General features: G+C 36.7%; 1 protein-coding gene across 1 annotated transcript in view; it reads left to right on the top strand.

The window, feature by feature from the left end:
• Positions 1-5,454: 5,454 nt before the first annotated feature.
• Positions 5,455-15,208, top strand: part of LRP1B (LDL receptor related protein 1B) — a gene marked incomplete at its 3' end in the record, with an annotated part of 1,833,965 nt that continues 1,824,211 nt past the window's right edge. The window contains exon 1 of the mRNA XM_082841888.1: positions 5,455-5,551. Within this exon, the coding sequence (XP_082698014.1) occupies positions 5,470-5,551 (82 nt within the window). The 5' untranslated portion in view covers positions 5,455-5,469. The remainder of the gene's footprint in view (positions 5,552-15,208) is intronic.

The following is a 15,208-nucleotide window of genomic DNA, read 5'->3' as shown; positions in this document are numbered from 1 at the left end:
CTCACCCCCCTTGGAAAAGCTATCATGGTGGGGATGTACTGGTCTAAAGATTACAACAATCACTAGCTGGGCTGCAACAAGTATGTAGGAAGGTCAGTCATGTGAGTAGGGTGTAGGTGAAGCAGGTCAAGCAGGGGATGTACAGAGAGCAAGAGAACAGCCATCTGGTGGCCTGATCATACAACTGCCCATTAGCACTGAAATGACCTTTGATATAGATTGAAACTCTGCTAGTGCAAGAACCATGTGTGTTTTCTTCATAGCACTTCGCACAGTGCTGAGTGCAGTGGCTGTTACATAATATATAGCTATGAAGTGAACGAACGAATTCGAATGCCCTGGGCTACCAGTCCTTAGAGCTAGAAAAAATCTAAAAGAATATCAAGGAGGCTCCCTATATAAGAAAGTACCAGGAACTTCATTCAAGGGCTGTTTCTGACATTAATAAAATATGTGACCTCAGAGAGTCACTTTTCCTTTAAGTTTTTTTCATCTGTAAAATGTAAATTGGAAGAGATATTCCTTCCAGTTTCAACAACCTTAGAGTTTCTAACTAAAATTAAGGAGCAGAAAGATGATGACCAAAATGATAGAGATCAAAATCCTCAAAAGCTTGTTCAGACAAAGTGCATCATGACTATGGACCACAGGCAACCAGCTCCCAGCATGAAACACTAACTTTGTACTAGTAGACAGAGATGACGATGCAGAGGTCATCTTGACCACAAGTATGTCAAGGTTAAAAAGCACTAATAGCAACAAGCCTTATCATCAGCAACTGACTTGAAATTCAAGGGCTATTTCTACAAGAGTAGAACGCGGAGGATTTGATGAGTTTTGGGTATATCTGTATTCCAACTCCCTCTCCCACTTAAAACACACATGGACTGCATTACTACTGATTGTGCCTTCTGAAGACATATCCAAAAAGCAAAATAAGATTTGTCTCTTGAGTCTATGTTATTATTATGGAAGTCAGTTGTTGCCTGATGAGGTTGTCTAAATCCATAAAGAGTCCTTTCCTCCCTACTGTCAAAAGTTTGTCAAACAAGAGTCAGAGAAAATGTAAAACAGTCAAATCTGTATTGACCTTTTATTATTTATCCTTTGAAAGTTATAATTGCCTATCATTTGTGCTTTTCACTGTAATATGTATATCTTGAAGCATTTACAGATCAGGACGGTAGAGAGAAGTCGAGACATATACAAAGAGAAAAACCTAATTTGCCTGGAAATACTTTTACTTTCCAGGTTTAATTAGATAATTATATCACCCTTCATTTTCTTCACAGGTGTACGTACTTCCTAATACTTCGCAAATGGTGGGAATTAAAGTTGTTAATCTCAGTTGTTAATTAAAGTTGTTAATCTCAGCTGAATCCCCATGTCCTCGTTGAAACTGCATGTTACCAAACTGCGTGTTACCAAATACAGCACACTGCTGAAGGAAAGCAGTTAAAAATGTGATATGCATTGAAATGCTGCAGTTGGAGAAATAAAGTGAATCTAAAGTTTTTTGTTTGTTTGTCTTTGTTTTTTCCTTAGTGGCTTTGTCCAGCGTAACTCTATTTTAAATCACTGATAATGTTTCTTTAACAATTCTCATTCTCCCCACACCATCCCCTTCCTTTTCCTTCTTATCCTGTGTCTGCTGCTGCCTGGCAACTTTTCTGTGTGGAAAGGCAGGGTAAGAACTCTAACAGCCCTTGGAATGATAGCTACAGAAATTCCTAGCAACCTGACTTTCAGGCCAACTCTCCTTCACACACATCACTTCCATGGGACAGACTGTCCTTCTCGGTTTGTTAGGAGACACAGGTTCTCCTCCAAGTATGACTTTCAGGTGTGTACTGCATGAACTGTTACTGTCTGTGGTAAAAGCCCCAATAGCACAAAGAAAATAATTAAGTTAGCAGAAATGAAATCTGCTAACTGTTTGATCACATATATCCAAACCGTGGCTCTAATTGGGAAATACAAGATTACCACTGATTGATAATTAATATTCGTGTGTTGTTTTAGAGCAGAAAGTAAGAATGATTGGTTCTACTTTGTTTAATTTATCTCAATGAGAGATTTCATAACATTGTATAGTTTGATGAATTAATTTATTTAACTTGTCAGTGTTGATAACTGATTAGAATGAAGAAATTACAATGGGCCATCGGAACACAGAATTTGAACAGTAACTAGCTATTCTCACTTCGCTAATAATATACTTTGTTAATTTCCTTTTTCATTAAAGTATATATGATGGGAAATAAAAGTGTTTCATAGGAAATTATGCTTTCTGTTTTATATGTAATTCATTATATCTGGATAGTCATTCAAAATCTAAAGTAAATTATTTATTTTTAAAACTCAAATTTGGCCTGGACCTTTATCATTGATGCCCATAAAAACTCTCTCTTTTAATGAATTGGTCATTTTCAATGGATATTTGGAAGAAGAACCACCATATACAAGTGATCTGTGTATGGGGCAATTTTATTCTGTTTCCTTTTGACACTGGCCTTATTTCAGTTTTAGAGCAAATATGTATCTATTAATATTTACTCTGTTCGTTATATATTATTATGGCTTTGTGGTATGAACCAGTGTCCTTATTATAACTTTTGTCTTAAAAATCTGCTTAACATGCATTTAAATCTGCATGTTGTGCCCACTTGACAACTGATACATACTTAAATATCTATTCTTCCATCCAATTGCTATGGAGTGTTTTTATACCATTTAGGTCTTTGTTAATAACATCTATTTGCATTCTTAAAATAAGTCCCAATCTTTGTTTTAAAGATAAAATTGAGAATCATTCGTAATTGATGTTAAATGTTATCATCTTCCATTGGTATACTAGCCTATATGATAGTTAACTTCCATGATTGCTACCACTATTTTACACCATAATTTTGAATCATGTGTCATTCACACATGGTGATTTGATTGTTGACTACTAAAAAGGAATTCTATTTTGCTTTATTATACTGGTCACAATGTGTGGACAATGGATCCTTGATTTTCTTCCATTCAGGGCAGTTAAAAAGTCAACCAGATTATCTAAAAGAGATCAGCTGGTTTTTATTCTGCCTAATTCACTTAATACATTTATTATGAGGCACTACATATTTAAAATGTAACATATTGAGAATATATATTAGAATAAAAATCTGCCAGGAATTTACTTCTCTGATTATCTTTCGTAACTTTTCCCTTTAAATAGCTGTGAGTGGAATCCAGGGCTGCTACATATACTGCAGAAGTGAGTCATTGATTTTCAATCACAGCACTTTGGTACACGGTAAGAGTCTTTGGTTGGTTGTACTGTTCCTGGCTGCTTTTCTCTACCTTGCAGTTTTTGAGATGGGGGGTAATTGGTAGTAATAATATAGAAGAGGAAGCACCTGAATGTGCTTAGCATGGTTTGTGAGCTCTCCTCGTTTTACTGCCAAGACTTAAGTGGATATGGATTTCCTAATAGCTGACCTCCTAGTTGACTGAATGGGTTCATGTCAGAAAGACACCTACTTACTTTGTTCCAGTGAAAGACTACATATTTCACAGAACGCAGAGGTCTGTGGACCCTTGAGAAAGAAATATTTATTACTTTGAGCATCATTCAAAATTTACCCTTCTCCCGCTCTTCACTTATTCTTTGAACTCTGCCACTCATTCCAAAGTTTCTGAATTTTTATATGAAGTAAAATAGGAAAACTCTTTGTTTCCTATATGAAATGATAAAATGACTAGGTGAAATTATAAGCGTAACAACTTCAAAAGAAAAAAAAACAAACTTTTAAATGTGGAATGAGTCATCTTTTAGGCATGAAATGAGTCAATTTACAAGGGAAAGTAAACTTAATATATAAAATATGGCAAAACTGACCTAAAGAACATATTTTATAATCACAGACTAAGTGGCAATGTCCCTTATAGTCACCTGTGTTCTTTGATCCAGTCTAATTTTAATGGTTTCTAAAGAGCATCCAAAGATGTTTCTGGATGATTTTACTCTAGGAAGCAGCTAGTTCATTGTGCTGGCATTCATCTAAAATAAGTTTCACCTGGTAAACTGAATAAAGTATTTAAAGCATCTTTCCTTTCCTTTTCAGTCATCCTGTTGCTTAGTTTGGTGCTTTCCTTATAGTTTTCCTTTACACCCATCTCAGGTTTTTAAACATTAAATACAAAACATTTTTAACCTTTGCTGTTAGGCAAGAATTACTGATGTCACAAGGGAAAAAAGGTAAGCCTTCAACTATTAAGATTTCTGAGTTTTAACTCAACCATTTTCAAGTAACTAAAATTTTAGGTACTTGGATGAACATATTTAAAAAGTGGTCATACAAACAACTTTTTTGTTGTTTTTAATTGCACTGATTCATTTTAATGCCTCCGATGGTCTGGGAAAGTTCTTAAACTACCACTATACTATGTGCAAGAAGAAAAGAAAAGAAAACAAGCAATTAAAAAAAGCATCAAAACATGTTAAAATTGGTTCAAGGTATCCTTTTAAAAAGAGAAATCCACTGTAAAAGTGCCAGTTGTTTGCTTTATGGTTCCCTGCTTAGGGGCCTCTTTCCAACCACCTTCCCTTCTTATGCAACGGGTGATGACTTTAGGGGTTTGTTTTGTTTTGTTTTGTTTTGTTTCTGCTGAGTCACTAAATTTTTATCTTTGTCCCTAGGTGCTACTCAGCACAAAAGTTAAAAGTGCAGCTCAGAAAGCATTGCATTTGTGTGGCGAGCAGAGGGAACCATTTCTCGAAGAGAAGCTCAGTTACTTGGCTAGTCGTTCCTTCTCGGGAAGGAAGCTTCCAGGGAGCGAAGGGATCAAATCTGCTTTGCCTAGAGAAGCATCTCTCTCAGCGCTGGTGGCTGATAATTCCGAACTGGCTGTTAAATGCGGAGCTTCCCAGGCGCCTGGCTGGCTCAGCCCAATGCAGAAATCTCCCCTCCTCTCTAAAGACCCAAATCCCTACAGAACCAGCTTGGAGTTACTTTCTCTTCAAGGAGACTGAAATAATTGTGATTTGTGGTGTTCTCAGTTCGTGGTGGTATTTTCCTGTTGTGTTAAATGCCTCTTACTAAGTAATAGATGTGATTTATGTGGACGACGGAGGGGTGTGTGGTGGACCGGGTGATTAATCAGTGAATTCCCCTCCGCTGGCATCTCTCACTGCCCCTCTTTGCGTGATGTAAGATCAGACGTACCCTGCATTGAAAAGTCAAGACACACGAGCGGCTCGCTCGCGCTCACACACAGTCTCTCTCTCCCCCCACGCGCGCATCCGTACACCTTCCACATCCTGCTCCAGGCGGACTGGCTGGGCTCACCGAGCTGAAGAATTTCGAGTGACATTTGTAAATGACGCTGCTCGATTCGGGGCTCCGAGCCGCCGCCGCCGCCGCCGCCTGGCCGAGGGTGCAGCCGAGCAGTCTCCGGCGCTGGCTTCCTCGCCGGGCGACCACGATGTCCGAGTTTCTCCTCGCCTTACTCACTCTCTCGGGATTATTGCCTGTCGCCAAGGTGCTGACCGTGGGAGCCGACCGAGGTAAGGAGAACACCTTACCCCCTTCCTTGCCCCCGGACTTCCTTGGCTTTCCTGCTGGGCGACGCTTGCAGATAAATGTGTGTGGAAGTTAAGTCCTTGCGTCCCCGCTCCCCGGGACCCTGGGCCACTGTGCGCCGGTCTCGGGGCGGGAGTGGTGGGGGTGGTGGTGAGAAGTGCGGTGAGGGCTTTCCGAACCAGCTACCCGAGTCCTCGGCTCTCCCACAGCTTTTTCCTTTGGCCCTTTGCGGGTCCTGATTTCGTTTCCCCCGGGAGCGTTTGCACTTGACTGCGCGCCTCTGCCCGCGCACCCCGAGCGCTGCAGATGTTGGGATCAGCGTTCGCGTTTTCAAGACTTCGCTCCGCGCTCACTCTCTTGGCTTCGAGCTTTTGCGGGCTCCGGAGGCTCCGCGTTAAGTGTGTGCTCCCTTAACTTATCTCCAGGGTTAAGTTCCTTACCTGCTGCACGCAGGGTCTGTGGAGAGGGGAAAGCGCCGACTCCAGCCCGTTTCCTCTCTGTAGCCCCTTTCTGGGGCAGACTCCGGAGAGATTCGGGTCATCATCGGAGAAGCTAACGCTTTCGGGGAGCTTCTGGGCGCAGGCACCTGCTTGAGCTTGACTTTTTTGATTCTGAAGGTCTGTGACACAGCTCTTGGTGCCTGGAGACGCTCACCCACCACTGGTGTTTTGCCCTTGCTTTTTGTCCGAAAAGCTGATGAATGGTACAAGTTTAAATGGGAATGGGTATGGCGAGCAGAGCAGAAAGGAGAGAGGAGGTGGGCATTATAATAAATCTGGATTTTGTAAACTTTGATCTGGAAACCCAAGAATCCCTGTGCAAGTTTGATAATCTTTGACAACAGTCGGACGGGTGAAAAAAGAAAAAAAAAAAATAGATGAATAGTTGGGCCGTTGGCATTGGAATGGTTAACTGCTTAAAGTAAAATCAGAAGTATCATAGATCTAGTTTTTTTGTTTGTTTTTCTAAATCATAGCATGAGTTCATATTAACTGATACATTTTGTTTTTTGGGCTAATTAGAAAAAAAAAGAAGTAAGAAAGATAGAAAATGTACAGATCTCAATGCCAAGCAAGTAGGCAAAAGGTTGTATTGGGAGATTTAGTGACTGTGTTAATATGAAGTGAATTATGAATTGACTAAAAATTATTGCTTCATTATAGGAAAGAACAGGGGAATGAATTGTAGTGTTTCTATTCAACCTGCTGTGGGCAACCAGATTATAGTCTTTATAACATACCCACACTTGTCATTTCATTTACCGGTACTGAGACTAATATGAGTTCCTTTAGAAAGTCTTGACATTTACTGATATGTCTTTTAAACATATCATTGCCATCTAACCATTTGGCTTCTGAACTTGCCTTAACTTGCCTTGAAGTTGGTGTGGAATAGTTAAACTATACTGATAAAATGGAAGCACATAGCTCTAACTTGAAATGATGCCTTTGATCTGGAACAATCAGCTCTCAACCTTTCTTAGGAAGAATGTTTGAAGTTGGATGAGAACAGATGAACAGAATGAAGCTTTTCAGTCCTGTGTGCTAGCAAAATAGAATGGCACTGGCAGACTGCTGCTGTTGGGCTCTTTCTGAGTGAGTCCCCATTCTCTAGAAATTTGACCACATGTAGAACTAAGTCCTCAGTGCTTTTGTATGTGTTTGTGAGGAATAGGGCCATTGCTACAATGATTGGAATGAATACCTGAATATAAATATATAGACCCCCAAACTTCTTCTGAGATAGAAAAATAAATAATTAAAAGGATTAGAATTTGGTGTCAATTTAGTTCCAATAGGGAGAGGGATAGCTAAGATATAAACAGGGTACATGGAAAAGGATTGTTACTTTTTCCTAAAACTGAAATAGTGTCCCATTGTATCATCATGTCAGCATCAGAAGTACTATATTGGATAACACAAGTAAAAATAGTTATAGACCAACACTTTACCACCATTACACATATTTAACACAACTTTTAAAAGAGCTAAAAATGCCACAGCTAGCTATCAAAAGTGAAAAGGGTGGGTCTTATTTGGCAAAAGGGGGGAGAAAAAGAGCAATCTGGTTGAAAATTAAAAAAGAAAGTGCTGCTGCATTATGACAAACTTCTCTTACTGAAATCCTGAAACAGAAGATATGGGAACATAAGCTCAAGAAAGAGGTTAATGAGATGTAGCTTTCTGCCCAGGCTTATGTCAGTTGTCCTTGAAGACTAGAACAGGCTTGTGAATTACACAGGTGTGTTTTGTAGTGCAAGACCTAGCTTCATGCCAGAAAATGAGAAAACACTTTCAGGTTCTCCAAATAAGTATTGAGTAACGGGTAGCTTCTTAAACTGTGTGAACTAGATAGAAATGGTTATATTACCCTCTACCTATGTTTCTCTTCCCTTTGAGTATAAACTCAAAAAAAATTTTTAAATAGAAAAATACTTGAACTGTATGCTTGTATTCAATTTATGCACATCCACTTGTCCTTTAATTCTATGTTGTTTATTTTCTTAGTTTGCACTGATTTTGGTGCAGATAAGCTAATGTGCATGTCAGTTCTTATTAGATTTCATCACATTTGAAAAAAGGAAACATCTTTGTAACTCTTAACAGCAGAATGTGGAGGATAAATCATGTTCACTTAGAATCAACCAATGTGTCATATAACAATGTCATATCACATCAAAGTATCGCTTGATAAGGATTAAGACTTTAAAGGAGGTATATTTTAAATTGTCAACTTTTCTGAGCAGAAAAGGGATTGAGAGAACTAAAGCTAGTCTCTTTTACATTCTTGAGTCTGATAAACTGTGGAAATGTATCTCCAAATAATTAAAGTTCATGCTCTTGTAATCATTTAATCATTTAAATGTATATGTCTATAAAACCATCTAAAGCTGGCAATCATATGTATGTCAAAATTTTAATCTTTCTCTACTCAAAGAAGAATGAGCTGCAAGCCGTGTCTCTTTATATTCCAGAAATATTAAAGTTTTGTTTTGAAGAGGTCTCTATAATCTTTGAGTTTTCATCTCTCTCTCTCTCCCTCTCTCTCTCTCTCCCTCTCTCTCTCTCTCTCTCTCTCTCTCTCTCTAGCTCAAACTGAAAATGGTACAAAGGAAAGGAGACAATAGAAAAAGAAAAATTTCAATGTGTTGAAAGAAGAAAGAATGTAAATTACAGAAAACAGAATAAGAGAAGGAAAGAGAAGGGGGATGGGGGAGAAGGCCAAATGACACTTTAGGAAAAGGCTGAATCCAAATTAGTGTTCCTTAAAGAAGAGATTAAAGTAAACCTTTAGACAAAATAATTTCTTAAGATAAATGTTTTCCTCTGATATCATAATAAATATCATATGGAAATGTTTACAGTATACAAATAAAGAAACTTCCATCCGTGTGAGGCTGGATACAATTAAACCTAAAGAATGGAGAGACACATGAGAATACTGCAGAAAACTTAAATGTTGTTAACTGTGCTAGAATTGGTAAATGGTAGTGAGTTTTTAAAGTGAATGTAAAAGAAATATTCTTAGAAAGGGTGGTGGATGAGTGATATAGTTAATATATTCTTAAAAATGAGATGACACTTTGTAAATGCTACTTACCATTCACGGTAGAGTCATGCAGAGATTTTTAGTTTCCAAGTGTATTGGATCCAGGACATTAGTTTCTTGCTGCTTGTCTTGTCAGTCTCTTTTCAGAGCCTAGGGTGTACCATAAAGATAGGCTTTATTTAAAGTCACCTGGACTGAACATGACTTGGTCTTTTATAAGGATTACAATGATGAGGGACCTTTGTATCTTCCCTCCATCCTATGATAGTTTTTTTCACGATTCTGCTTTTAATTTTTACATCTTCTGTGAAACGTCACCTCCTCTTTCTTCAATTCCTTCCTAGTTGTAGGGATTCTATGTAGTAAAAGGTACCAAGCAGATGTATTGATACATTTCTCTATCTTCTGAGGCTGTCTGTCAAAACAATTCTTGTACAAAGGAAACACTTATCTTCATTCTAGATGGCTACATTCAAAGAAGTAGAATTAACACTAAAAGTTAAAAATGATTGTCCCAACATGATGTCATTAGTTAAACTAATTTAGCAGTAAGTGGAACCCACCTGTTATATAGATATACCTTCTTTAAAGAAGATATCTCCTTTAAAATGGCTTCCTTGGTGCATAAAAACCTGTAAAAACACCACTTTAACCTGAAAATTGGAAATAGATTTTTAAAGATTTTTTTTGATACAGACCATTTTTAAAGTCTTTATTGAATTTATTACAATATTGCTTCTGTTTTATGTTTTAGTTTTTTGGCCACGAGGCATGTGGGGTCTTAGCTCCCCGACCAGGGATCAAACCAGCACCCCACTCATGGGAAGGCGAAGTCTTAACCACTGGACCGCCAGGGAAGTCCCAGATAGATTTATAAACAAAACTTTTATTTTTAAAAAAACCCAGACAGTATATGTCTAGTTTTGTTATGATTGCCTCCTTGAAAAACAAAATTATGAAATGAAAGAACTTTGAGTTATTTTTCAACTCCAAACATGCAGTATTCTAATGAATGAATTTCCATTTAACACATAATTTGTTGTAACAGAATCATACAGTGGAGGAAATAAATGTCAAAATGTATTTGCCTTTGAAATGTCTGTAATTATGCTGTACCCAATGTTTATAATTTAAAACAATGTTTTTAGTAGCTGGACTGCTAAAGAAAAGTAGAGCAAAAGGTTGACTACTTTTATAGTGAGTTAGCCAGAATATACTGGACCAAATTTCTATCAGGAAATAGTCATGTTTACTCTAGTTACTTCAAAAAGCCTTCCTTATATTCTCTGAAGAAATCCGAATCTTTGTATTTAATCTAAACATAGTGACCAAAACCTACCTTGATGCATAGAGAGCACAAATCATTTTTTCCTTTTCTTTTTTTTTTTTTTTTTGGTGGGAAAGGGAGGGCAAAATAATTCTAACCAATCAAACAACTAAGAGTGATACTTTTATCCTCTTCTGTGGAGTTGCTTTATATCTTCATATGGATTGTTATTCTCCAAATTTTACCTGTAAAACAACCGGTTGACTAAGAGGCATAAAAACAAAATTGCAACAAAGCAATCACAAATCTAAGCCTTGGGGGCACTCTACAGCTGTTTTGTTTAGAAGGAGATATTTTAGCTGCCTTTAGTTCCTTGAAAAGAAAGTTCCATTATTTAAACTTTACAAAAACTTGAAAATATCTCTAAGTATTAATTTGAGTTTCTAAAAAGTTACTTTTCGTACTAATTCACATATGTGCCAATGAGTATATTTAATCTCATTTGCTTTTGAAGAGTATTGTGCTTGCAATAATATTCAATCACTGTTGTCGCTATTCTGTGCTGCCTCATTTGAACAAATTGTTAATCTGTCCAACTACATCTGAACCCTCTGTATTGTAGAAAAGGGAATGAAGGCTTCAGAAGATTCTGCAACACATCAGAACAAGTAAGCTTACACCTTCAAAATTTATATGCTTTTTTTCTATTAGAAGTTTTTCTGCTATAAACTGGGTTCACAATTTTAGATCTATGTTTTCTCCTCATAAATGATTTGGTGGCCTCCCTTCCCCCCCACCCCCCGGCATAACTACAAGGCCAAGTTAGAAAGTATATATTATTTATTACTCTGTTTTGAATTCAGTGACACCAAAATATAGTTTCTTTCTCTCTTTCTATCCTATTGATTTAGACCTTCTCTATACAAACCCAATTATGTTGATTGAGTTTCCTGACTAAACAAATTGGTTAAACTGACTAGGAACTAAATGAGAATCAAACTGTTAGATAGTAGCCAGTCGGTTCTGGTAAAATAGTAAAACTGATGTTGCATAAAACGCTTAAAATTAAATGTTATGGAAGAACAACAACAACATATTTCCCTGAAAGACTTATGTATGATACTTCATATCTACACTTTGTAGAGTAAATCAGATGTACCACTGTCATTGTGCCTATCATAACAGGCAAATTAAATATGTTTGGGAGTAATTATATAGTTATATCATGGGATAGCATAAGAGTTTAAAACACTATTAGAATATGAATAAATACATGCTCTGAATTTACTCCTATTCAGACAAATGTTACTTTATTGAAAATTATTATTTTTCTTTATTGGCTTTATTTATTAACGGAGTTATTTTTCATTTTGTAAAATATTTTACAACACTAAAATATATTTCAAAGTCAAAGTCAAGACCCTCTCTCAATACAGAATATATAGTGGAAATCATTGCAGTGATAAAGTGGGCAACAGCATTTAGTGTGCTTTTTAATATGACTGTAATAACTTTTTCATGCAGTCACATTAACTTGGTTTCAGTCTGCACTGCAATTAGATGTCCAGTTGCGGTTAAAAAAAATGCAATGGCTTGATTAAATAAATGGGCCCACTCATTTGTTGCTGATTTCCCAGTAGGTCAGATTCTTGTAAGTATCATCAGGGCAAAAGGCTTGAGTTGGTAATGATGGTGTTACTTAATATTGTTCAGTAACTCCGCCACTCATATTTGTTGAATAAGGATATATTATCTACATTTGGAATTTCTCAAATATTCCGAAGTAGTTGTAAATATACAAGACTTGTCAAAGGTTTCTTTAACTACAGGAACAATGAAAAATATTCTTACTGTAGAGTCATCTGTTTAACCTTATTTTTCTCAGAAATAAGCTTGAACATAGTCATGTATATATGAGTTTCCATTTACATGTGAATAACATTATAACTATGTCCTTTATAGAAGACAAGTTGAGAAAGTACCTTTTCATATGAGATTCCTTCTAACTTTTTTAAGTAAGAGAAAAAAGAAAAAAAAACAACAAAAAAACTTCTTGAAGAAGATAGAGTGTGTTGCCTTGCTAAGATACCAGCGTTCCATTTTATCTCACAATGCATTCTTATTAACAGTCAGACATCTCTTCCTGAGATGCATGTACCTCATTGTCCTGGCTGGCTTAGCCTTCAGACCAAAGACAGGTATTGTTGAAACACGACCTCATTTTAGTTGAAAGAATACATTTCTTCTTTAGGTAAGGTCAAGGTATCACAGACTGTCTCTTGTTTTATTCTTACAATCAATAGGACATTCCGTCCTAACTTTTCCACATTGCATTGACATCCTTCAACTTCCAAGCAGGCTTAACTTTAGAAATACAAATACATTAATTCCTTAAGAATTTTGCTACCACTGAGTTTTTCTTTAATGACAATTTGTTCATATTCACCCTTTCTTCTTAAAATGAGAAAAGAGAACTAAAAATGGGGAGGGATGGGGGAGAAGAGAGAAGTAAAACTTGGTTCTGGTTACTTGCTTTGCGTGTTCCTGGGGTATTTTCAGATATTTGTGGAAAAGAAAAACTGTAGGATAAGGCTGATAACAGAAATGAGTTTAGAATGACTGTTTTCTTTAGAAATTAGGATGTATAAGGAGAGGAAGGACAAAGATGCTAAGAGAGAGAACGTTGACAGTAAGAATTTTTTGAAGCTTCAATCCACACAGATCAGGTAACTGAGGCAATTAGGAACCTCAAACATTTACTAAAATATAAATTCTTGAGATTTAAAAAGACTTGGTTTTTAGATTATCTAAGACCTTGCGTGCATTTTCTAAAGCTTTTAATGATATATTTTACTGGTATATTACCATGCTAAAATAGGAGGTATGCTTTATTAAAATATTCCACTTTATTCAACTCTATTAATTTTTAAGGCATTGTCTCATAATTAAGCTCTGAAAGTACAGTGATAACGATGCCAGCTCATGGGTGAGATTTTTGCCTTGTCAGGTGAAACTATTATAAATCACACCTTCTGGGCATCCATATTTATGAGATTTTTCATTAAAAAATAACTAAGATTTATAGATAGAATTACTAACTCAGAATTCAGGCCCTTTTGCTGAGTCCTTATATTATTGTCATTCTAACAAAAAGGCTAGCAATTCACCAGCACCCTGCTGATGGCCTGTAATACTAGTGGCGTAAAAATCTTACTTGGGGGAAAAAATAGTGACTTTATCCAACATTGACCAACATTAAAAATAAGTAGAATTTAGAACTGTCCGTCTTTGGATAGAGTTCTCTCCCATGTTAGGATGTTTACTTCTGTTTTCACTTGCTGGTGATATTGTCAAGTATTTTGAAATTAATCCTGATAGTGTAAGAACCAAAATCTTAAGACTTTTTTCCATTCCCCTTGATGCTCTCATTGCTGGGAGATCATAAGGTTATGAAGGGCATGAGGATTTTATCCTGTATGTATTTTAATCTGAGTCCTGTGAAAACACCACCAGAGGTTTACAGAAAACTGCTCCAACCAACTCTGGAGAGACCTAGCAGTGTCTTTCACACCTTCCACGAATGCAAGTTAGACAATGTATGTGAAAACATAGCGTGCATTGGTATCACATTACATAAATATCCATTATTTCATTAATTATAGCATTAACTTAATGTATATTACTAATAGCAGTAGAAATCCCTTACATTTTCAGGACCCTTTAATTTTGTTCTTGGTTTTTTCCTCCTGAAATCATATGATCCCCGAAGCAACCCATGTGGTTGGTGGTCATTCATTTATTTATTCACTCATTCAACAAATTTGAGCAGAGATATGCTGGGAGTTGTTCTAGAGGTTGGGAAAGAGGCAAGTGAGCAAGTTAGACAATGTAACTAGTCTGTCAGAGCTTACATTTTAGTGTACATTTCAGTGAAGGAGGAAACAGACAATAAGCAAAGTGACAAATACATAATATTTTGTGCTAAGAAGAAAGAAAAATAACATCATGTAATCAAGAGCAGGCCTTTTTTTGTGAAGGCTGACATATTTGCTGAGATAAAAGTGATGTGAAGGAACAAGCTATGAATGGTTCTGAGGGAGGAACTTCCCATATAAACCCTTGAGAGGAAGTCATGATTTTGACATCTTAGAGAAAGGAAGGTCTGTGTGCCTAAAGTACACTGCTTGTGTATGGAAGAGAAGAGGAGTGGGGAAGGGGGTATTTATGAGTAGGTCAGTTAGGACTTTGCAGGTCAGAGTGAGGCACTTCGGTTTTGTTCTCATTATAATAGGCTGCAATTGGATGTTTAACCAGAGGTGACATGACACAACTTAATTATTTACAAGATCGTGCTTGCTACTGAATAAAAAAGGACCAGAGACACAGTAAATACAGTTAAAGGGTTATTGTAATTGTGCAGGAGAGATGTTGGTAGTTCAAACAAGGGGGTAGCATTGTAGATGAGGAGTGACTCACATCTTTAATTGAGGAAGATTTTCTATAACAATGAGTGCAGCACCATTCAATATATTAGAAGGATAAGCCTCAAATTATCATCTTGGGAGAGTTAACATTCTAAGTTCTTTGAAAATGAATGCATTTTGTTTTGCATCACCTCTTGTTGATTTGTATGAAATGTTTCATGATATTAGGCATGTAATGGTCACGTGTGGACTCTGCAATATTGCTTGCCTTTTTATTACCTTTTCCCTTTATTTCAGAATTATTACTACCCATATTTACCCGTACCGTGTCTGCAGAATGGAATTAGTAGAGTGACTCACAGTATTTCTTGAGGGTTTAGATAAAATAATACACTTAGTAA

Source organism: Leucopleurus acutus (genome assembly GCF_964270905.1).
Source record: "Leucopleurus acutus genome assembly, chromosome: 6".
Classification (NCBI taxonomy): domain Eukaryota; kingdom Metazoa; phylum Chordata; class Mammalia; order Artiodactyla; family Delphinidae; genus Leucopleurus; species Leucopleurus acutus.
The sequence above is the reverse complement of the archived record's forward strand: the minus strand, read 5'-3'. Positions and strand labels throughout refer to the sequence as shown.